The 23892-nt window shown below is 37.2% G+C and overlaps 1 protein-coding gene across 25 annotated transcripts in view; it reads left to right on the forward strand.

Moving 5' to 3' along the window:
* Nucleotides 1–23892, forward strand: part of TTN (titin) — a 245697-nt gene that overhangs the window by 109500 nt on the left and 112305 nt on the right. For 16 of the 25 annotated variants that reach the window (XM_052793469.1, XM_052793487.1, XM_052793481.1 and 13 more), the window contains 17 exons: nucleotides 519–620; nucleotides 817–900; nucleotides 1256–1333; nucleotides 1552–1635; nucleotides 1867–1950; nucleotides 2178–2495; nucleotides 3139–3219; nucleotides 4189–4272; nucleotides 9886–9966; nucleotides 10685–10768; nucleotides 11390–11470; nucleotides 11777–11860; nucleotides 12192–12341; nucleotides 18034–18144; nucleotides 18319–18465; nucleotides 21313–21423; nucleotides 21598–21744. In XM_052793469.1, coding sequence (XP_052649429.1) covers nucleotides 519–620; nucleotides 817–900; nucleotides 1256–1333; nucleotides 1552–1635; nucleotides 1867–1950; nucleotides 2178–2495; nucleotides 3139–3219; nucleotides 4189–4272; nucleotides 9886–9966; nucleotides 10685–10768; nucleotides 11390–11470; nucleotides 11777–11860; nucleotides 12192–12341; nucleotides 18034–18144; nucleotides 18319–18465; nucleotides 21313–21423; nucleotides 21598–21744 — 1911 coding nt within the window. The remainder of the gene's footprint in view (nucleotides 1–518; nucleotides 621–816; nucleotides 901–1255; nucleotides 1334–1551; nucleotides 1636–1866; nucleotides 1951–2177; nucleotides 2496–3138; nucleotides 3220–4188; nucleotides 4273–9885; nucleotides 9967–10684; nucleotides 10769–11389; nucleotides 11471–11776; nucleotides 11861–12191; nucleotides 12342–18033; nucleotides 18145–18318; nucleotides 18466–21312; nucleotides 21424–21597; nucleotides 21745–23892) is intronic. The other 9 variants (XM_052793488.1, XM_052793490.1, XM_052793478.1 and 6 more) reach the window with 8 other exon arrangements.

A 23892-nucleotide genomic window follows, 5' to 3' on the forward strand; every position in this document is an offset into this window, starting at 1 on the left:
GTACCTTGAAAGTATGCTAAAATCTCAAGACTTTAAGCCAAACTTATATAAAAATAGCATCAAATCACAACTGACCATACAAATAACCAGAAGATATACCCTAAATATAGTATTCGAAGTGGAGACAGACTACTGCAGAGGCCACCCTTTGGTGCTGAGCAACTTCTACCTCAGCAGCTGAGTTTTTTAGAAAAAAAATGAAAAGCAGACACTGGAAGATTTTTATGTAAAAAATTAGACGCTAATAATCTTCTACAACCTCTCATTTGTGGCATATCTTGCTAATATTTTCCATTGGAAATGATGCTGTGTAATTAAGAATTGGTAAAAGAGCTAATCCTCATATAATCCTTATAACCCAACTGCACCTTGCTGCTTTCAGGGAGTGAAAAATAACTAATAGAGTTTCCCTTATCTTTATTGCTATAGTTACTTTAAAGTTGGTGTCCTTGTGTTTTATGTTATGAATTTCTCTTTGTGATGTTCTGAAAGTAAATTTCTTAAAATAATCTTTGAAGTGCCTGAGGTGGCAAAGAAAGTTGTGCCTGAAGAAAAGGTTCCCATTTTTGTTCCTGAGGAAGGAGAGGAAACTATTCCAGAGGAAACTATGCCAGCAAAAGGTACACAATCTTTTCTTGCAAGTTACTCATGAGATCTTTTTTGTTCATTAAAATTCATCTTTATTTCTTGTTCTAAGTTGTATGTAAATCTTAATGATCTTTTTGGGGAGCTTGTGATCTTGTTTCATGTTTTTGTCATGTATTTAATGCTCTGAAAGTAATTTTAAAATGTGTTTGCAAAATAATATCTTTAAAGAGCCAGAGATTCCTAAGAAACCTGTCCCAAAAGAAAAAATACCTGTACGCACGCCTGAGAAAGTAGAGCTTCCTCCAGCAAAAGGTACATAAATTAATACCTAGGAAAACAATGTGTTGTTATTCTCATTCAGTGTCTCTATTTTATTTTGTTTGTTATTTATGTTAGTTTTGTGTCCCTGCTGTCTTTCTGTATTGATGTCTTAGAGTGCCTGTCAAATTCCTAGTGAAAAATAAGTTCTGAAATGATATAACTTGTTCAAGAACTCTGCCTATGGATATAAAGTGTGGTTTGTTCTTATTTCTGTTTCATCTTTAAAATATTTAAAATATATTCTGCAGATCAGTTATTATTTCATTGTGTCTGTTTGTATGTTTTCTGTTGTCTTTCTCATACTACTGGTGGATGACATTCTTAAAATAAAATAATGTCTTTAAAGTGCCCGAGATGCCTAAGAAACCTGTTCCTGAAGAGGAAGAACCTCTTCCTAAAAAGGTGCCAGCTCCACCAGCCAAAGGTACTGCAGTTTGTAAGTGCTATTATCATTAATAGATAACATTCTTCATACAAGTTGAGTTTAGCAAGGAACATTTTAGTATGTCTGTCTCTCATTATATTTGTCACTATACTATTTGTTTGTCTGTAAGTTTCTGTTCTGCTGTTTGTAAGCTTCTGGGTTTGTGTCTATTTAAAAACTGTGCAAAATAACACTGAAGTTAGGTCCTATCTTTAAAGTACCCAAGATGCCTAAAAAGGTTGCTCCTGAAGAGAAAGTACCTGTTGCCCCCCCTGAAAAAGTGGAGGTTCCAGCTGCAAAAGGTATATGTACTCCTGATTATAATTAATATTTGTGCTAAAAATACTCTTGACCTTCTTCTTTCTAACTTTTGTCTTTGTTGTATGAGATTTCTGCTTGAATTGATGTTAAAACTCTTCATTATCAATGTTCGCATTGTAGAACCATAAAGCTCTGTTTTGTGTACTTTTTTACTTATACTGCTTAAGGTGTTTTTTTTTAAAAATTCCTAAAAGAAATCCATATCTTTAAAGTCCCTGAGGTGCGTAAAAGACCTGTTGCAGAAGAGAAAGTGCCAACTGTTGTGCCCAAACCCAAAGAACCAACACCAACTAAAGGTACAGATATATTTCTTCTTATTCCTCCCAAATATTTGTTTTTCCTCCTCATTCCTAAAATCCTTTGTAATATATATACCGTTTCAGGAGCATGTTCTTATATTTTAATGTAACTTATGCTTGTGGTTATCATCTACCTTTTCGGGTTTATGTGGATCGTCTTGACTAACTGTAAAAAAAAGAAATTAAATCATTATAAGGTAATAACAATAATACTGTTTCTAAAGTGCCTGAAGTATCCAAGAAACTTGCCCGGAAAGAAAAAGTCCCTGCTCCTGTAATGGAGAAGTATGAGTATGCATATGAAGAGTATGAGAAGTATGAGACATACGAAAGTATTGAAGAGTTTGAGAAGGTTCAGGAAACTGAAGAAATTGAGGCATATGAGGAACCCGAAGAACCTGAAAAATATAAGGAGATTCAGGAACAGGAATACGAAGAGGAGGCTGAGGAGAAAGAAGATGTCTATGAAAAGTATGAGTTAAAGGAGAAGGAAGAGATCTATGAAAAATATGAGGAGGTTTACGAAATCCAACCAGCTATAGGTACATCAAGTCATGTTTTCTTCATTCTTATAGTTTGTTGAGTTCCCAGCTACTGCTTAAGCCTCCTTTGGGTGTTTATTTATATTTTTCCCCATTTGTAGTCCTATGTGTGTCTGTTGCCGGTAATGATAAATCCATTCAAAGATTGTTTCTCTCCTACTCCTTCCTAAGGAATTCTTCCCTTCAGAGTGGAATGGGAGGACTCCCCATCTGACTGCCGAAGAGTGAGCTAGTGTAGATATGACACAAGCAAAGTAAATGATAATTTTCTGATGCAGTTCAGCTTCAACATGTATCAAATATTTTTATGTGTCAATATTAGTTTCTTTTGCCCAGTTCAGCTCCTGTGAGTTACAGAGATGTTAAAACTCATGTAGAACCTTCCTTGTCATAATTTAAATTTATGATCATAGGATCCCTCATGCTAAACAGAAAGTGCATCTAAAATGTACCAGAAAGATGTACACTGATATTCCTTAGCTTTCATTGCTCAAGAACTCTGAGACGAGTGGTTGCTCACTTGTCTCTGCATAATTGATGAGATGGTTACTCTACAAATGAGTGATTTCTCTGCTTGCTGTCTTTGTATCTGTGGTAATTCCCCATAAATAACTTAAAATCCATAATGAAATATTTTTTAAAGTGCCTGAGGTGCCTAAAAGACCCCTGCCAGAAGAAAAAGTACCTGTTCCTGTTCCTAAAAAAGAAGCTCCGCCAGCTAAAGGTACATTAGCTATTAGATAAATTTAAAAACACAGCCTTCTGCCCGAAGTCTCTGAATCCCCAAATCCATTAATTTACCTATTCTGATCTGACTGCTAGACCCTTAACTTTCTTTCACAGTACAGTCAAAGACAGGGATTAAGTTACTAAAAAAATATTTCTTTAACAAATCAAAACTGAGACTAATTATTTTCTGAGGACAAAGGAAGTGCAGGCAGGACCTTCAAGATTTAATTATAAGTGACATTTTATAGCTAATCATTGAAAACAAGCAGATGAATCAATTAATAAAAGTCTGTTGAGCTATAGCACCATGTCAGTGAAACTAGTTTCCTACAGAATCCTAAAACCCTAGGACCTTCTTCTACCTAATCATGTGCTGGAGTGCATACAATCTTAATAGGTGTCCTCTGTATCAGGCTCTACAAAAGATAAGTGTCATGAATAGCAGTTGTCAGTGGATGCTAGTAGAGTTTCTGTACCAGTCTGGAGCTCTGTAATTTTCTGTTCAGAGCACTTAATTTGCCAGAAATTCATTTTGTGCTATCTTTTATAGCTGTTTCTCATACAAATTATCAGAATGAAATCAGTGGGAAAGGGGTCTTTTTTTGCATAAAGACTGGGAGTTAGTTGATAGAAAATTAAAACCTTACCATATTCCCAGCTGGTATTAATTAGAGCTGATAATTCATGAAACTTAATTGCTAAGGCTTATACTAGTCAAAAATTCACCCAACAAGAGCAGTGTTTTTCATTCAGTGAATACTGAAGGCTCGAGCTATGTGAATTCAAGCAAAATAGTCTGGATGGGTGGCCTGCAAGGTCACCACTCAATAGCAACTGAGGACACCGTATTTTGTAGTTTTCTAGATTTTCTGACTCTTTGCATTGTTTGCCTTTTGTTTAACTTTTATTCTTACATAATATTCATACTGCAAAAGTTCTTAAAAAACTACCAATGTCTTTAAAGTGCCAGCGGTGCCAAAGAAACCTGTTCCAAAAGAAAAAGTACTACCTGCTGCTCCTAAAAAGGAAATGACTCCACCAGCTAAAGGTATACTTCCTCTGCATTGTCCTCATGAATCATGAACTCTTATTTCAGTCTTTTGTCTTCATTATTTGTTGAGATGTTTTATGTCCCCACAGTGGGTTTTTTTTCCAAATGTTTGTGATTGAGTCTTTTTTGCCTGTTGGTTTCAAGTAATTCGTTGAAAATATGTGAGTCACTTAAAAAAAATGTGTGTTCTGTCATTAAGCTACACATGGAAGCAATTCAGAAAGAAAGAATATTTTTATTTCTTCTGAAAAAGAAAGAGATTCCACCATCCAAATGTATGACCATCTTTCAAGAATATTTTTTTAATGTTATTCTTCTGTCTAATCTTCAAAATTAACATAGATGTTCTTTCAGGAAGTATTTAATCCTTTGTTGTTTCATGAATCTTCCTTGTTATGTTTGCTCTTCTTCTTTCTAACCTCTTCCAAATAACTTTGAAAGCCCTAAAAGTAAATTCTATCTTAAAGGGCCAGCTGTTCTCAAAAGAATTGTCCCTGAAGAAAAGAAACCTACACATACACCTGAAATAGGAGTTCCACCAATGAAAGGTAAAGGAACCTTTGATATAACATTTTATGGAAAGGAAATATTTGTGTTGTTTTTCCCAAATAGCATCTTCTAAAATGATCCTCATGTTCTTTACACCCTGGCAAGAGTCTCTAGTCTCTAAGTGCAGATTCAGCACCCAGTGATAAATTGAAAACTCTGAGGTAAACATTTCAGATATGTGCTATATATGTGCTAAAGAGTAAATACATTGATTTATGAATGAAAACATGCTGAGGAGGTATCACTACTTATGCTACCAGTATGTAAACCTTCAGTGCTTTTATATTTGTAATATAGTTGTGAATTTAGTTTAAACAGGGGGGTTGAAACCAATACATTGTTCATGACACTGGTGGAGAAGTAATAAGGCAAGAGCTAGTAAGATAAAACCATTAAAGCTGTTACACATATCAGAAGGAAAAACATGATGATACAGTGGGAAAAGAAATGGCTTATGCTCTTCGAGAGCAGAAACTATAAATTTCTTCACACAATGAATTGTTCCAGCAAGACATGTCTAGAACTCTATATTTCATTCTCAAAAAGGCACAGTATTTGGGACCTTAAAAGAACTTAGTTTTCTGGGTTTATTTATTTATATTGAATTTTAAAAGTGGAAAATTATTTTGAGGTTACTAAAAGAAAGCTAATATCTTTGAAGTTCCTGAGTTTCATAAGAGAGCTGTCCTTGAAGATAAAGTACCCACCGTTATTCCTAGAGAAGAGGAACCTCCTTTGTATGAAGGTACATCAATGACACCTCTACCAAGCAGTAAATTGCAGAGAGTATATCCATTCATGCTCTAGATTGTTCTGTAAAATATGAGACATTTTAAATTATTTTTTTAATTATTTAAAAGCAACTTCCATCCATGTCTTTGACACCCTCTCTCCCCCCAAATTTGGTTATAATTTAGCATTTTTAAAGTGTCTTTTCTTCTCTAATAATGGGAGAAAGAAACATAAATAAGAGAGAAACTAAGTTTCTGGTCCAGGAAAGCACTTCAGCCACATTTGACCAAAGAAATGAACTTAAGTGGAACTGGTTTAAGAGCCATCCTGAGTAACAATTAATTTTTGAGCTGGGATATAGATGGTTAATGCCAGATGAGGACATGAAATTCGGTTACAATTTCTATCTAATACACAGAAATAAGTAACTAGAAAATAAAATGAACTATTTCTGTAAACTTGTATTTTACTAATTGGGAATGGTCATTTCTAGCAATAGTAGGTAAATGATTAGGCTGAAATGAGATATTTAAATAATTTATGTTTAAACAGCTCTTTGTCCATATACATGTCTGCATTTTTTGCATTATAAGTTGTCTTTCTAATCTTGTCTTGTAAATAATATTAAAATATGTAAAATAAACTAATATCTTTAAAGAGCCTGAAGTTTACAGAGAAGTTCCAACAGAAGAAAAAGTCCCTGTTATTACTCCTAGTGAACCAGAAGCTCCAGCAGCTAAAGGTACACCAATTATTCAAGCAATCTATAAATCAACACGTTCCCTACAAATTAGTTACTCATCTTCATCATTCCATCCATGTGCTAATCTGTTATTTAATGTGTTCATTCTAACGTTTCCTTAGATGCTGTGTGTCTGTCATTGCTTCTTTGTTACCTACATTTTGTATATTGTAATGTTCTTTAAAAAATGTAATATCTTTGAAGTACCTGCAGTAACAAAGAAAACTGTCCCACTGAAGAAAATACCTGTTGCTGTACCTACAGAAGAAGCTCCTCCAGCTAAAGGTACATGACCTCCAAATGAATTTTCTCTAGTCTCTTTCAAAAGTGAAGTACCAAGTGAGAAACCCCATATGCTTGTTTTTCTTGAACAACATGACCAGGTGCTATACACACTGTTTTCTTCCATTTGATCTCTTGTTGCAAGAGTAAATTTTGTCTGTTTGTTTGTCTGTTTTTATCTTAGAAAGAGAGCATGCATAAAGAGAGATCAGAGATTAAAAACATAATCATTTTGTAACCATTTACAAAGAATTGAAAAAATATTTCAGCATCTTTCTTCATATGTTAAACTAATGAACAGTTATTAAGACAGAATAATTCATCTTTCAGGAAAACAAATTCAAGGAATTTTTTCTATACGTTCTTATTTTTGTTTTGTGTTAGCAGCTGCTCAAACAGATTGATACACTCTGCATCAAGAATTTAAAGTTTAAAAAGACAAAATTAGACGATTACAAAGAAATTTGGTAGACAGGAAATTCATAGCAGGGCCAGCAATTAGCCTTATATTTTTTTGACTTCTTGTCTCATGTTCTATTTCCCAAAATACTTTCTCTGACAATATATTAAAAAAAAAAATCTAAAAGGTTGCGGCAGAAGCTTGTTTACAGAAGCACTCTTTGCAGTCATGTCAGGGACTTTAATAAATTCAAGATTAAAGTAAGACTTTAAATGAGGACAAAATACAAAGCCACAAAAATTTCTTCATAGAAACATAGTTTTGTAATAAAATTCCAGAGCTGAAGAACTCTATAGATGTATGAAACATAATATTTAGTTAATTTAGTTATTTACTTAAGCATTGGAGTTTTGCCTTGCTTTTATTGGTAATTTTGAAATTTAAAAAAAATAAAACCCTTTAAATTGCCAGAATTCCTTAACATTGTTTGATAAGAAAAAAAGAGCCTAACTACTATCTTTTCAGAGAAGAGCAAATTCAGACCTGTAAGTGCTAGGAGTTAGAAAAACAGTGAACTCCAGAAAGTGAAGTGTTGAGTTGTATTCACAGGTTAATACCATATATTTTCATATTGTTCTAGTAGAAATTTTTATTGTTTTACAAAACTGTACTACTTATTTCCCAGTGCAAATTTCTAAAATAAACCCATATTTTTAAGTTCCTGAAGTACCAAAGAAAGCTGTCCGCAAAGAAAAAATACCTCCTGCTCTACCTAAAGAAGAAGCTTCACACTTTAAAGGTACAAGAAATTTTGAGTGGGATTTGAAGGATAAAAAAATTTTTTTCATATATAAATCTTCAACTATTTTGAGCACATTCTGTCTACCATAAACTAGAGTTTAGTTAGCAGCTTTGGTTAACTGCAACAGTATAAAATTAATTGAAAAAAATTAAAAATTATATCACCTGTAGTTGTTCTAAAGGGGAAAATTAGCTTTATGTGAAAAAGAGACAATTGCAAGGGACCCTGCTACTTGAGATCAGTCTAGGGTGGGGGAAATGAAAAAAAAAAAGAAAAAGTGATAGAGCTTAGATAGACAGAGCCTATCTCTTTGCACTGAGTTGAAGTAGCTCAGTTTAGGACATATCACACATCTTTCTTCTGGCAAGCTGCAGAGGTCAGATCAGGGTAGAATATGAGATTTTTTTCTTCCCTCATTTGAAAGAATCCTAATTTTGAGAGTTGATATAAAATAGACCTGTGTATCTTAAGATGAGCTTGAATATTTGATTCTATTTATTCTTTATCTTTCACATTGTCTTGTTTTCTGAAGATATTCTAAGTTAATTTAAGTATTTAAACTAATATCTTTCAAGTACATGAAGTTTATGAGGAGATGCACATAGAAGAAGAAATTTCTACTGTTTATAGAAAAGAGGAGGCTCCAGCACCTAGAGGTATATATCTTCTTCATCATCTCTTCCTGCAATTTGCAAAGTTATGAACTCCAGGAAAATTAAATTATTCATGCTCACGGTTTAGTTCTTGTTCAATGTAATTAATATTTGTGTTCATTCTTTTAGTACCTTACTTACATTACAAATGGGATTTTTTAATGACTTGTCTTTCTGTTCTCTAAGGTACTTTGATAGCCTAATAGAACTGAAGTCTTCTGCTGACAACATCTTTTCTGTTTCTTACATTGTTTCTGATTTAATAAGTCATGGTCGACTTGTGTCAGATTTGTGGCATTTATGTTGTATATGTCCCTTTTCCTGTTTCTCAACTTGTCTTTAAGTCATAAAATTAAAATTAAAATCAGTAAATATCTTTCAAGTGCCTGAATTGCCCAAGAAAATTGTTCCTGAAGAGAAACCTGTCCCTCTGCCTAAAAAGCCAGAAGCACCACCTGCCAAAGGTATAGGTCAACATATCCTTTCCTTCTCCTTTTTCTTCCAAGTATCTTCTGCCCCTTGTTTTGCTGTTGTCAAGTAATTAAAAATTAGTTGAGTTTGTTTCTTCTACCCAAGAGTAATCCATTGTGACGGCACAAAAATTATATCAGAAACTAGTCAAAGGGACTAAAAATAACAAAAACTCTAGCTGAGTCAACATGCAGTGAGATTTACAGAACAAACATTTTAACTTCATGGGTGTTTATAGGTACTGTAAACAGCCTCAGAAATTCTATCAATACTCAAACAAGAAGTATATACACTTACTCTTTCACATTGCTCATGTTAGACTTAGAGATCAATTGATTTAATTTTGAATGGAAATGGCATTAGGCACAGAAACCAGTTGTAACAATTCATTCAGATATTTTAGAAGTCTGTCTGAACTAGCAGTTTGCGGGGCATGTCACCACTGCATGACAAAAGATCCTCAGCAAAGTCACTTCAAACTGTTATTTGCCAGAGGGATAGAACCACAGAGGCTTTTCAGAACATGTAACTGTTGTCAGAGTATCCTTATACATCTACTTGTTTTGTGTTATTTCTCTGTATTGCATGTTTTATTTTCGTAATTCTTAAAAGTACACTAATATCTTTAAAGTGTCCAAAGTACCTAAGAAATCTGTCTTAAAATAGAAAGTAAATGTTGCTGTGCCTAAAAAGCCAAGAGTAACACCACCTAACGGTTGTATGTCAATAATGGTGACTCACTGAGGAGATTTCTCTTTGTCTTGGGCAGTAGGGTTTACAGTAAAAGAAAAAAATTACCCCTTATTTGTCATTTATAAAAAAATCCTAGTAGTATGTAATAGTATACAACATTTTTTGCATGACATATCTCTTTTTATATCTGGTCTTTCTCATATGCTTCTTGTGAGACTCTTCTTAATAGTTTACATATTTTTAAATGCCTTAAATATAACAAAAATGAATGCTGTTTTCTTTAAAGTGCCAGAGGTGCCCAAGAAAATTCCAGAAGAGAAAGTACCCATTGCTGTGCCTAGAAAACCAGAACCAACACCAGCCAAAGGTATGTTGCACTACAGATAACTAAAATTTGGATGAGAAAAAAACCTCTGCCTTGATTGTGCACATTAGTTTTTTAATTGTTTGTTTGTGTTGTCCTATTACTTTTATTTTCTGTGCCCACGGTTCTATATATGCTACTGTTCTGAAAATTCATCTTTTTGAATCATAGCTGTAATCAGTGTACCAGTGTGTTAGAAATACTGTTGTGGCTGGGTGGAGATGAGACTGATACTTGAGAACCACAACAGAAATCTTAAAGAGGAAACAGGGCTTCTGTGATCTGAAATTCTCCCAACTGAAAGTGAAAAATTAGCCCCAAAAGAGAATTTAATAATTTCAAAGTATAGAATAAGTGATACAGATGTCTCACACAGGAGAAACCCCCCCCATGCATAGATGAAAAATTGATACCAAGAAGTCATTGTGCACAGAAGAAAGTGACAAGGAATACAGAATGGACAACGGCAGCCTTAGTCAAATGGAGATTCGGGAGGTGGTTGAATAAAATGGAAAAATAATGTAATGTAGAAGAAGAAAGTCCAAAAGACTCTGAGGTGTTTCCTCAGACTTTACAGGGACATAAAAGAAACTTAAGTCAATAATCATGTCAAATCAATGGCTCCATTAAGAATCTCCCTACTTTGCAATTTCTACTGAAAAGCTTTGAACATAGATGATGTAAAATTTTGTATAACTGAAAATAATCTCTTTCCTTAAAGTGCCTGAAGCACCCAAGAAAGTAGTTGTAGAAGAGAAAATCAAAGTTGCTGTGCCTAAAAAGCCAGAAGTACCACCAGCTAAAGGTACTTGTCATTAATAAAAGCATGCCAATAATCTGTCTTACTTTCACTGATAAGACCTTTTTGATACTATTTCCCCATCTTTCTATCTCATAAACCGTGATTTTTTTATTTCATTTTTTGGGAGCAGCCTCTTTACTCCTCTCAAATGACTCTATCAAGATTGAGATCAAAAAGTCTATTTGGTAAAGGTTATTATGTTTAACTGATGTTACCTGGTGTCCTTTTTTTTGTTTCTTTTTCCAATTTAATGCTATTTAAATTTCTTTAAATTCTTAGTATTATCATAATTATTAAAGTGCCAGAAGTGCCCAAGAATGTCCCAGATGAGAAAATACCAGTTGTGGAGCCTAAAAAAACAGTAGTTCCACCAGCTAAAGGCTCTGTGACAAAATTAACAGAATCAAAACCATCACTTTTTTATTGTTTTAACACTAGAGAAGACAGTACCCAAGACCTCTGTTAGAATTTTCTTCTGTTGTCAAAGGTTTTTCAAGTGAACAAATGTGTTGTGTGAAAAAAAATAGATATTGGTGATTAGTGTTCTCACTAATAGTGTTCTGCTGTTATGCTTTAATGTTGTTTATGAAATTCTTATAGTAAAATTTATTAATATTTTTCAAGTGCCTGAGGTACCAAAGAAAGTGGTCCCAGAAGAGGTTTCAGTTAAAGTACCAAAGAAACCAGAACCTCCACCAACTAAAGGTAACTGCTGTACACAAGTAGTGAAAGAAAAACCTTTCATTGTCTAAGGTACCATTTTAACATATTGGTAATTTACTTTTACTCTAAATGTCCTATAAAATATTTTTGTTGTTTAAATTGTGGTTTATGCATCTGTACCTCAATGAGACATCAGAGAGAATTTTCTGTAGGCAAAGGAAAATGTTGATATTCACATCCGAAACCACAGATGCTTCTGATGTCCAAGTTTTACTTTTTCTTAGTGTCTTAATGCTGCAGACATATGTTTGAATTTCAAATAAATAAAATTAATTACTTTCTTTAAAGTGCCTGAGGTGCCCAAGAAAGTGGTTTCTGAAGAAAAAGTACATATTGAAGTTCCTAAAAAACCAGAAATTCCACCACCTAAAGGTACATGCTCAATACTGATAAAATTGCAGAAATGTTAATTTGTTTCTCTAAATATTATTTTTTTTAAGTTTGTGTCATCCTCTTTTTTTATATTCTAATATCTATAAATGTTACAGATTGTGTTGTCATCTTCACTTGTGAATAGCTCCCAGTAAGCAACAGTGGCTATTAATGGTGTGCATCAAGCAATATGAAAAAAACACAGATTATTTATAAAGTTGGGGGTTTTTTTTCTGGTGGTGTTTGATAATTTTCACCTTGGAGCTATTGTCATCTTTTTAATTCCTATTCTTCAAATTCCTGAAAGTAAAACAAATAAATATCTTTAAAGAACCTGAGGTGCCAAAGAAAGTTGCTCCAGAAAAGAAAATACCTGTGCATAAAATACCAGAACCTGAGGTTGTGCCTAAAGAACCAGAACCTGTAGTTGTCCCAGAACCGGAGGCTGCACCTGAAGAACCAGAACCTCTACCAGAGAAAGGTAAATCTCAACACTAATAAAATAACAAAAGCAATATTTTTTTCTCTTTTCTTTAACACTGTGATTTTCCAGGCCTTCTCTTTTCTGAGATTCTAAATTACACTTGCTCTACGTATCTGCATATGTGTGTGAAACATGCATACGTGGGTCTTTTTGAAGAATAGTGACAAATCTTGGATGTCTGAACTGCCTGTATTTTATACTTCAATTCTTCTTACTGTTTTGGATTATTCCTACTATTTAACCCACTTGGGTTCATGAAAAAAACCACAAATAATACCTTTAAAGTGATAATATAGAAGAAAGAAAGTACCTATTCTAGCAGCTAAGAGCAGAAGATATCAATGTAATTGAAATACCAGAAGTTCCACCAAGAAAAACTAGATGCCGTCACTGCTAATTCTTGAAAGAATCTTCAGCTTATTACCTGCAATGTTATTAATATCTTTTGTCCTGTCCATTCTGTTTATAATTATCATGGATTTTACTTACAACTTCAGTTATACTATCAGTGCACATGTGCACTTGCATATGGGGGCATGAGGCTTGGTGCGGGGGGGAGGGCGGTGGGTATGTACATTTGAGAGAAAAGGGAGAAAAGCAAAAATGTGATATATTTATCGTTAAAAAGGCCAACATAAATGACTGATACCTGATATGTTTTTAATGTTTTCATTACAATTGTGGTTTTATGTGTTATGATTCACTTAAATTTGGTGTGATTGTCAGTGCAGTTGTTAAATTTAGAACTAATATCTTTTATGTACATAAAGTGGCCAAGACAAGTTTCCCAGGAAAGAAAGTACCTGTTCCAGTTTCCCGAAAACCAAAGTCCGTTGCAGGACCCCCAAAACCAAAACCTCAAGAGGTAGAACCTCAAGAACCGGAACCTGTTAGCGTGGCCCGAAAACAAAAGCCTGTTGTAGAACCCCAAAAACTAGAGCCTGTTGTGGCATCTGAGGAGCCCGAGACTGTTGTGGCACCCCAAAAACCAGAGCATGTTGTGGTGCCTGAGAAACCAGAGTATGTTGTGGTACCTGAGGAACCCAAGCCTGATGGGGCATCCCAAAAACCAAAGCATGGTGTGGTGTCCCCAAAACAAAAGCCTGTTACGGAACCCCGAAAACCAGAGCATGTTGTTGTGCCTGAGAAACCAGAGTTTGTTGTGATACCTGAGGAACCCAAGCTTGATGTGCCACCCCAAAAGCTAAAGCATGGTGTGATGCCCTCCAGACAAAAGCCTGTTGTGGAGCCCCCAAAACCAGAGCCATTCATGGCCCCTGAGGAACCTGAGCTCACTGTGGCACCTGAGGAATCAGAGACAGTTGCATCAACCCAAAAATCAGAGCACGTTGTGTTGCCCCCCAAAACAAAACCTTTTGTGCCACTCCAAAAAACAGAGCTTGTTGTAGCACCTGAAGAAACAGAGTTTGTTGCAGGTTTCCAAAAATCAATGCCTATTGCAGTGTCGAGAAAATCAAAGCCTGTTGTGGCACCCTGCAAGCCAGAACCTGTTGTGGTGCCTGAGGAACCAGAACCAATTTTAGCACCCCGAAAACTAGAGCCTTCTACAGCACTTCAAAAACCAAAGCCTGAAGTGGCATCCAAAGAACCAGAGCCTGTTTGGGCACCTGAGGAACCACCACCATCCGAGCTGGCCGGAAAGCAAGAGAGTGTTGCTATACTTAAAAAGCAAGCAGCTCCACGGTCTAAAGGTACCTCTTCTGAACAGGATGTCTTTTCCTTCTCTTGAGTATACTATGTTTCACTGTTCGTTTTAAAGCTTAATATACGTAACTAAAAGATACTAATATCTTTAAAGAGCCTGCAATGCCCGAAAAGGCTGTCCCAGAAGAGAAAATTCCTGTAGCTGTTCCTGAAAAACCACAACCTCCATCAGCCAGAGGTACATGTTATCATGAATACATGATAAACATACCTAACCTTCTTCTCTTAAGTGTTATCTTAACCTCTTTTGTTCTGTCTTTTAGAATCTGAGATTTTAAATGATGCTTGCTAAACAAATTGCAGAGTATAAGTGTGTGCCAAATTGTTGCTTCAGAACATTTCTGTTGTCCTCTGTGTTTCAGTCTCTGTACTTATATTCAGTTGTATTGTAATTGTAAAATGAAATGCACTAATATCTTTGAAGTGCCTGAGATGTCTGAGAGGACTGTCCCAGAGGAGAAAGTGCCCATTGCTGTACCTAAAAAAACAGGAGCTCCACTTGCTAAAGGTACATGCCACCGTGATTATCATCATAAGGAAGGGTTGTGGTTTTTTTAAAATTAATCTCATTTTAAATTGATCTTTCACTGTATACTCTGGTATCTAAAATGTCAGAGAGACGTACCAAATATGAATTGCTGTGCAGGGGCATCAAATGTTTCCTCAACTAAAACCATCCAAACTTTAGTTGTACGCTTTTTTTGGCATATTCTAAAAGTTCAGGAGGTAAGATTTAATTTATTAAGCGATAGCAATAAATCAAGCAGGTATGATGAACTTCTGTTTACCAAGAAATGCCAGAACTTTATGGATGCTAGCAAGAGAATGAATGCATAAACTGTTGTTCACATTATTACGAGGGATGGTTTAGTACATGGTTTAATGGGACTTGGCAGTATAAGGTTTGCGGTTGGACTCGATGATCTTAAAGGTCTTTTCCAACCTAAATGATTCTGTGATTCTGTGAGAAGGGACAAAATAAGCAGAAAGTGAAGGTTTCAGCACAGAGTAGCAGCTTCTGTACATAGAGCAAAATAATTGCAAATATCTCTATGTACCTGTGTTGCCATGAGTAGCATCATGGAGCAGAATCTTTTCTTTAAACTGTTAATTATAATTTGCCTGTATTTTGGTCACATGTCAACATTCTCCACTCTGTGATTTGCAAAGATGTTACATGATATGAATAGCATCAGAGAGCTCTAAAATTCCTGTGAACGCCTAATTCACTGAGCCTTGTAAGAGGCATTTATTTTCTCAGATTAATCACGATGAGAAACTTTATAATTGAAATACTAAAAAATTAATTATGATACTCTAAAACTGTACACACCATAGATTGATGCAGTGCTGCACCATTTCATTTCCTTTAGAAAGTCCCAAGCACTGGCCAGAGAAGTAAACATTCCCTCTGCTACCAGATTCTCTCCACCTGAAATACAATGACATTCCTCAAGTGAAGTACCACCTCACAGTGATGATATTTCAGGATTTAAATCTTTTAAATTAGTATAGCAGGAAACAGCTATAAGCAGCATCTAGTGATTGAGCACAAGTCTTATGAGGAGCAGCTGAGGGATCTGGGGTTGTTCAGTCTAGAAAAGAGGAGGCTGAGGGGAGACCTTATCGCTCTCTACAACTACCTGAAAGGGGGTTGTAGTGAGGTGGGTGTTGGTCTCTTCTGTCAGGTGGCTGGAGATAGGACAAGAGGAAATGGCCTCAAGTTGAGGCAAGGGAGGTTTAGGTTAGATATTAGGAAAAATTTTTTTACTGAGAGGGTTGTCAAACATTGGAATGGGCTGCCCAGGGAAGTGGTTGAGTCACCATCCCTGGAGGTATTCAAAAAGCGAGTGGACAGGGTACTCCAGGGCATGGTTTAGGGGGCATGGTTAATGGTTGGACTCGATGCTCTTGAAGGTCTTTTCCAACCGAAATGATTCTATGACTCTATGATTAGAATGGAAGCCAGAGCTGTTACAGGAAAGAATGTGCAAAGCAAAAAAAGAGAAGCATACAAAGACAAAGAAAGGTGAAGTCAACTAGAAGGATAAAAATAGTGATAATATCCAAGTGACAAGTAAAAAGACAACAGTGATTGCCAAAACCAGCACAGAACACACAGTCATGAAAGATACATGACTGATGCTCAAATACAGAGGGATTCCATAAATAAGTCTCTAATCAGCTGTTACAAAGAGGGCATAGGTTTTCTACATTTCCACCTTGACTCAGAAACAGAAAATAAACACACAGAATTCCCATCTCCTGTGTGACGTAATTGATACCCCGACCATTCCATGTGCTTGAAGCAAAGCGTAGCTGATGACTGAATGTAATGACAGCACTTTCTCAAAGAAGACTGCATGCATGTATTATTGATTGTCTTATTGTTTCCTATACATCTGTAGTGCCCACAAAACTAAAATATACTAATATCTTTGAAGTGCCCAAGGTGCCCAAGAAAGGTGTTCTGGAAGAGCCCTTGCCTATAGCTGTGCCAAAAAAGCCAGAACCTGGACCAGTTCGAGGTACCTGTTGCCCTGTGCATCAGCCTGAATGAGGCTGTCTCTTACCGTCCTACATGTTACTTCTGATGTCTGTTATGCTGTCCATTTGTGATTACCTGAAATGTCTACGTTGTGTGCTATGTATCGGTTAGGAATTCAACTATCTAGGGTTTTGTATAAACAATCCAAATGATATTTTGAATTTGTGGATTTGTTTTCATATTCTGAATCAGCAGATACTGAAATGCCATATTTTAAAACTTGATCATAAGTTTTTTCAGATTGCTGACCAATTTTGTTATGTTAAATTGACACAGTGAATGTCTCCATGGTTCTTTTGACAGTCTCAGTTAGTGTATATGATAGACATGAGCTTTTCAAAATGAAAAACCAATTTTTACTCAGAAATGCACATATGAGGGCAGTAAGAAGAAGTGACAGCATATCAAGTGTTTAAAGAAAATGCTGGTAATTTTGAGTTGATAATGAAAAAGAAGTGGCTATAAAATCTGGTGAACCACACGGGCTGTGGAAGTTGCCACAGTGAAATGAAAATTGAGGTGAGCGCGCTACTCAGGACAAGAAAATAAGCCAATAAAAAGAAAAGCATAAACAAAGAATGGAAATGGAGAAGGACAGAAACAGGGACAAAGGTGAAATACTGGGTCCCTCACCCTGTCACTGCCCACACTGCTGAATGCAAAACACTGGCAGATTTATGAGGAATGGCAACAGATAAGATATGCGCTGAGGTTGCTCCCAGGGAAGAGTCAGGTCACAGCGGGGCTGAGAATGACACTGTCTCCTCCCCAGGGGGGGAAGGCTGCTGAGTACAGAGCGGGGTATCCTAATTCACACCTCACCCTCGAGCTGTAGCTCAACATAGCCAACAGTTTTCTCACAGAACCTACCTGGCATCACCACTCTGTGCTTGTGCTCGTGCTTGTGCCTGTGCCCATGTGTGGGTTTGTGTGTATGTGACTCAGTGAGTGAGAGAGACACGGGTCAATACCGTGAGACCAGTTTGGCTACTTTCATGAATGCATCTCTAGTTTACATTTCATTGTTCATCTTCCTGTTTAATGTATAAAACTGACAGTTACTAATATCTTTGAAGCACCTGAGGTGGCCAGGAAGGCTACTCGCGAGGAAAAAGTACCTGCGGCCATTGCCAAAGCACCAGAGGTTCCAGCACCCAGAGGTACCTGTCTTCATGGATAACTTAACAAAGATACTTAATCATCTTCTCTTAAGCGTTGTCCTACCCTCTCTTGGCCTGTCTCTGTTTCCAAACTGAGACACTCAAGGTTGTGCACACCGGGTAATCAGTGCTGCATGTGTGTGTGAGGTTTTGAGCTGGCTGTTGTGAAGTTGTGTGTCTGTGTTGCCCTGGGTTTTCTTCCTACTTGGCACGTGTTTTCACCAATGTAAAATGAAACGCACTAATATCTTTGAAGTGCCCGAGATGCCCGAGGCAGAGGTCCTGGAAGAGGAAGAGGAGGAGGAAGCGCCAGAAGAGGTGGCACCAGTTGCTGAGCCTGGAGAGCCAGAAGCTCCTCCAGCTCAAGGTATACAGTGGTGTTCCGAAAGAGCCTGCCGTGCCCTCCGGGTTGCTGCAGCACTGAGTGCCCTTTGCCCCTCTGCATTCTGTGGGGAGGGGTGAGAGCGGCATTTGGTCATGTTGTGTCTGTATGTGCCTGACCTTTAGCTTGGTCAAGTAAAAGGAACTAATGTCTTTAAAGTGCCCGAGGTGGCCGAGGAGGAAGAGCACGAAGAGGAGGTGCCAGTGATCGTTCCCCCAGAGCCTGTGGCTGTGCCCAAGAAGCCTGTGGCTGTGCCCAAGAAGCCTGTGGCTGTGCCAAAGAAACAAGAAGCTCCACTAGCTAAAGGTATATCTTCTGTTGGGAGCTGCTTTTTATTTTAGCGATTTAATTAATTTTTTCATTTGTTCTCCCTTCTTTTCTGTAAGATTTGTTATGTGTCCTCTACCCCTAGCCTCTGCTGTGCCTGTCTTTGCATATGTGACTAACGAACCAGTCACCAGAAGAATGTCACAGTGTTAGAAATATCTAAACTCTTTAATTTTATCATAAGTGTTATAACCTTTTCTATTTTTTTAACTGTGAAATTAAGAGGAAATAATATCTTTAAAGTGCTCAAGGTGCCCCAAAAAGCTCTCCCACAAGAAAAAATGCCCATTACAGTGCACAACATACCAGAACCACTACCAGCCAAAGGTACATGTCATCACTATTAGTATCATCATTAGAAAGAAATATCATGCTCTTCTGCACTTAAGTTGAACTAATTTTTATGGTGATCACCTATTGGAGATAGGTGCTTAAGAAATATGAAGAGCAACATGGATTGTCAAAAACATGGCAGAAATACTAGATTCGATTCCTTGAAAAATATCTGCAGCTTTCTGAACTTTTTGTAAAGTTTAAGAATTAACATTTACTGAATGTTTAGTTTAAATAGAAAAACATGTTGTTCTGAAAAAGAGCCTGCAAATAAGTCTTCAGTTTAAAGGACATAGTGTTGCACCCCTGAATTTTCTGATAGACTGTACTACTGGATGACAGCAGCAGTATCAGTTCTCTACCTCGTTAAAAGTAAGTTACTGCCAGTATACATGAGGTAGATTAGCTAGCAAAAGACTGGAAATATCTACTGAAGATGTTATTAGCACATGAAAGGGTCACTTATATAATCCAAAAGAGAGGAGAGGAAGTATATATTTCTGTAAACAGGAGAATCTAGACGACAGGAACTGTGGAAAACTGAAAATGAAGAAGAGGTGTAAAGAATGGAAATAATTGATAGAAACAAGGTGGTAATGCTAAAGCAAATGTTACTTTCCTAAAAAAAATTAAGCTTCAATGACAAAGTAGTCATGAAAGATACATGACTGATGCTCAAATACAGAGGGATTCCATAAATAAGTCTCTAATCAGCTGTTACAAAGAGGGCATAGGTTTTCTACATTTCCACCTTGACTCAGAAACAGAAAATAAACACACAGAATTCCCATCTCCTGTGTGACGTAATTGATACCCCGACCATTCCATGTGCTTGAAGCAAAGCGTAGCTGATGACTGAATGTAATGACAGCACTTTCTCAAAGAAGACTGCATGCATGTATTATTGATTGTCTTATTGTTTCCTATACATCTGTAGTGCCCACAAAACTAAAATATACTAATATCTTTGAAGTGCCCAAGGTGCCCAAGAAAGGTGTTCTGGAAGAGCCCTTGCCTATAGCTGTGCCAAAAAAGCCAGAACCTGGACCAGTTCGAGGTACCTGTTGCCCTGTGCATCAGCCTGAATGAGGCTGTCTCTTACCGTCCTACATGTTACTTCTGATGTCTGTTATGCTGTCCATTTGTGATTACCTGAAATGTCTACGTTGTGTGCTATGTATCGGTTAGGAATTCAACTATCTAGGGTTTTGTATAAACAATCCAAATGATATTTTGAATTTGTGGATTTGTTTTCATATTCTGAATCAGCAGATACTGAAATGCCATATTTTAAAACTTGATCATAAGTTTTTTCAGATTGCTGACCAATTTTGTTATGTTAAATTGACACAGTGAATGTCTCCATGGTTCTTTTGACAGTCTCAGTTAGTGTATATGATAGACATGAGCTTTTCAAAATGAAAAACCAATTTTTACTCAGAAATGCACATATGAGGGCAGTAAGAAGAAGTGACAGCATATCAAGTGTTTAAAGAAAATGCTGGTAATTTTGAGTTGATAATGAAAAAGAAGTGGCTATAAAATCTGGTGAACCACACGGGCTGTGGAAGTTGCCACAGTGAAATGAAAATTGAGGTGAGCGCGCTACTCAGGACAAGAAAATAAGCCAATAAAAAGAAAAGCATAAACAAAGAATGGAAATGGAGAAGGACAGAAACAGGGACAAAGGTGAAATACTGGGTCCCTCACCCTGTCACTGCCCACACTGCTGAATGCAAAACACTGGCAGATTTATGAGGAATGGCAACAGATAAGATATGCGCTGAGGTTGCTCCCAGGGAAGAGTCAGGTCACAGCGGGGCTGAGAATGACACTGTCTCCTCCCCAGGGGGGGAAGGCTGCTGAGTACAGAGCGGGGTATCCTAATTCACACCTCACCCTCGAGCTGTAGCTCAACATAGCCAACAGTTTTCTCACAGAACCTACCTGGCATCACCACTCTGTGCTTGTGCTCGTGCTTGTGCCTGTGCCCATGTGTGGGTTTGTGTGTATGTGACTCAGTGAGTGAGAGAGACACGGGTCAATACCGTGAGACCAGTTTGGCTACTTTCATGAATGCATCTCTAGTTTACATTTCATTGTTCATCTTCCTGTTTAATGTATAAAACTGACAGTTACTAATATCTTTGAAGCACCTGAGGTGGCCAGGAAGGCTACTCGCGAGGAAAAAGTACCTGCGGCCATTGCCAAAGCACCAGAGGTTCCAGCACCCAGAGGTACCTGTCTTCATGGATAACTTAACAAAGATACTTAATCATCTTCTCTTAAGCGTTGTCCTACCCTCTCTTGGCCTGTCTCTGTTTCCAAACTGAGACACTCAAGGTTGTGCACACCGGGTAATCAGTGCTGCATGTGTGTGTGAGGTTTTGAGCTGGCTGTTGTGAAGTTGTGTGTCTGTGTTGCCCTGGGTTTTCTTCCTACTTGGCACGTGTTTTCACCAATGTAAAATGAAACGCACTAATATCTTTGAAGTGCCCGAGATGCCCGAGGCAGAGGTCCTGGAAGAGGAAGAGGAGGAGGAAGCGCCAGAAGAGGTGGCACCAGTTGCTGAGCCTGGAGAGCCAGAAGCTCCTCCAGCTCAAGGTATACAGTGGTGTTCCGAAAGAGCCTGCCGTGCCCTCCGGGTTGCTGCAGCACTGAGTGCCCTTTGCCCCTCTGCATTCTGTGGGGAGGGGTGAGAGCGGCATTTGGTCATGTTGTGTCTGTATGTGCCTGACCTTTAGCTTGGTCAAGTAAAAGGAACTAATGTCTTTAAAGTGCCCGAGGTGGCCGAGGAGGAAGAGCACGAAGAGGAGGTGCCAGTGATCGTTCCCCCAGAGCCTGTGGCTGTGCCCAAGAAGCCTGTGGCTGTGCCCAAGAAGCCTGTGGCTGTGCCAAAGAAACAAGAAGCTCCACTAGCTAAAGGTATATCTTCTGTTGGGAGCTGCTTTTTATTTTAGCGATTTAATTAATTTTTTCATTTGTTCTCCCTTCTTTTCTGTAAGATTTGTTATGTGTCCTCTACCCCTAGCCTCTGCTGTGCCTGTCTTTGCATATGTGACTAACGAACCAGTCACCAGAAGAATGTCACAGTGTTAGAAATATCTAAACTCTTTAATTTTATCATAAGTGTTATAACCTTTTCTATTTTTTTAACTGTGAAATTAAGAGGAAATAATATCTTTAAAGTGCTCAAGGTGCCCCAAAAAGCTCTCCCACAAGAAAAAATGCCCATTACAGTGCACAACATACCAGAACCACTACCAGCCAAAGGTACATGTCATCACTATTAGTATCATCATTAGAAAGAAATATCATGCTCTTCTGCACTTAAGTTGAACTAATTTTTATGGTGATCACCTATTGGAGATAGGTGCTTAAGAAATATGAAGAGCAACATGGATTGTCAAAAACATGGCAGAAATACTAAATTCGATTCCTTGAAAAATATCTGCAGCTTTCTGAACTTTTTGTAAAGTTTAAGAATTAACATTTACTGAATGTTTAGTTTAAATAGAAAAACATGTTGTTCTGAAAAAGAGCCTGCAAATAAGTCTTCAGTTTAAAGGACATAGTGTTGCACCCCTGAATTTTCTGATAGACTGTACTACTGGATGACAGCAGCAGTATCAGTTCTCTACCTCGTTAAAAGTAAGTTACTGCCAGTATACATGAGGTAGATTAGCTAGCAAAAGACTGGAAATATCTACTGAAGATGTTATTAGCACATGAAAGGGTCACTTATATAATCCAAAAGAGAGGAGAGGAAGTATATATTTCTGTAAACAGGAGAATCTAGACGACAGGAACTGTGGAAAACTGAAAATGAAGAAGAGGTGTAAAGAATGGAAATAATTGATAGAAACAAGGTGGTAATGCTAAAGCAAATGTTACTTTCCTAAAAAAAATTAAGCTTCAATGACAAAGTAGTCATGAAAGATACATGACTGATGCTCAAATACAGAGGGATTCCATAAATAAGTCTCTAATCAGCTGTTACAAAGAGGGCATAGGTTTTCTACATTTCCACCTTGACTCAGAAACAGAAAATAAACACACAGAATTCCCATCTCCTGTGTGACGTAATTGATACCCCGACCATTCCATGTGCTTGAAGCAAAGCGTAGCTGATGACTGAATGTAATGACAGCACTTTCTCAAAGAAGACTGCATGCATGTATTATTGATTGTCTTATTGTTTCCTATACATCTGTAGTGCCCACAAAACTAAAATATACTAATATCTTTGAAGTGCCCAAGGTGCCCAAGAAAGGTGTTCTGGAAGAGCCCTTGCCTATAGCTGTGCCAAAAAAGCCAGAACCTGGACCAGTTCGAGGTACCTGTTGCCCTGTGCATCAGCCTGAATGAGGCTGTCTCTTACCGTCCTACATGTTACTTCTGATGTCTGTTATGCTGTCCATTTGTGATTACCTGAAATGTCTACGTTGTGTGCTATGTATCGGTTAGGAATTCAACTATCTAGGGTTTTGTATAAACAATCCAAATGATATTTTGAATTTGTGGATTTGTTTTCATATTCTGAATCAGCAGATACTGAAATGCCATATTTTAAAACTTGATCATAAGTTTTTTCAGATTGCTGACCAATTTTGTTATGTTAAATTGACACAGTGAATGTCTCCATGGTTCTTTTGACAGTCTCAGTTAGTGTATATGATAGACATGAGCTTTTCAAAATGAAAAACCAATTTTTACTCAGAAATGCACATATGAGGGCAGTAAGAAGAAGTGACAGCATATCAAGTGTTTAAAGAAAATGCTGGTAATTTTGAGTTGATAATGAAAAAGAAGTGGCTATAAAATCTGGTGAACCACACGGGCTGTGGAAGTTGCCACAGTGAAATGAAAATTGAGGTGAGCGCGCTACTCAGGACAAGAAAATAAGCCAATAAAAAGAAAAGCATAAACAAAGAATGGAAATGGAGAAGGACAGAAACAGGGACAAAGGTGAAATACTGGGTCCCTCACCCTGTCACTGCCCACACTGCTGAATGCAAAACACTGGCAGATTTATGAGGAATGGCAACAGATAAGATATGCGCTGAGGTTGCT

The sequence above is a fragment of the Harpia harpyja genome, chromosome 7, assembly GCF_026419915.1.
Source record: "Harpia harpyja isolate bHarHar1 chromosome 7, bHarHar1 primary haplotype, whole genome shotgun sequence".
In the NCBI taxonomy this organism is placed as follows: domain Eukaryota; kingdom Metazoa; phylum Chordata; class Aves; order Accipitriformes; family Accipitridae; genus Harpia; species Harpia harpyja.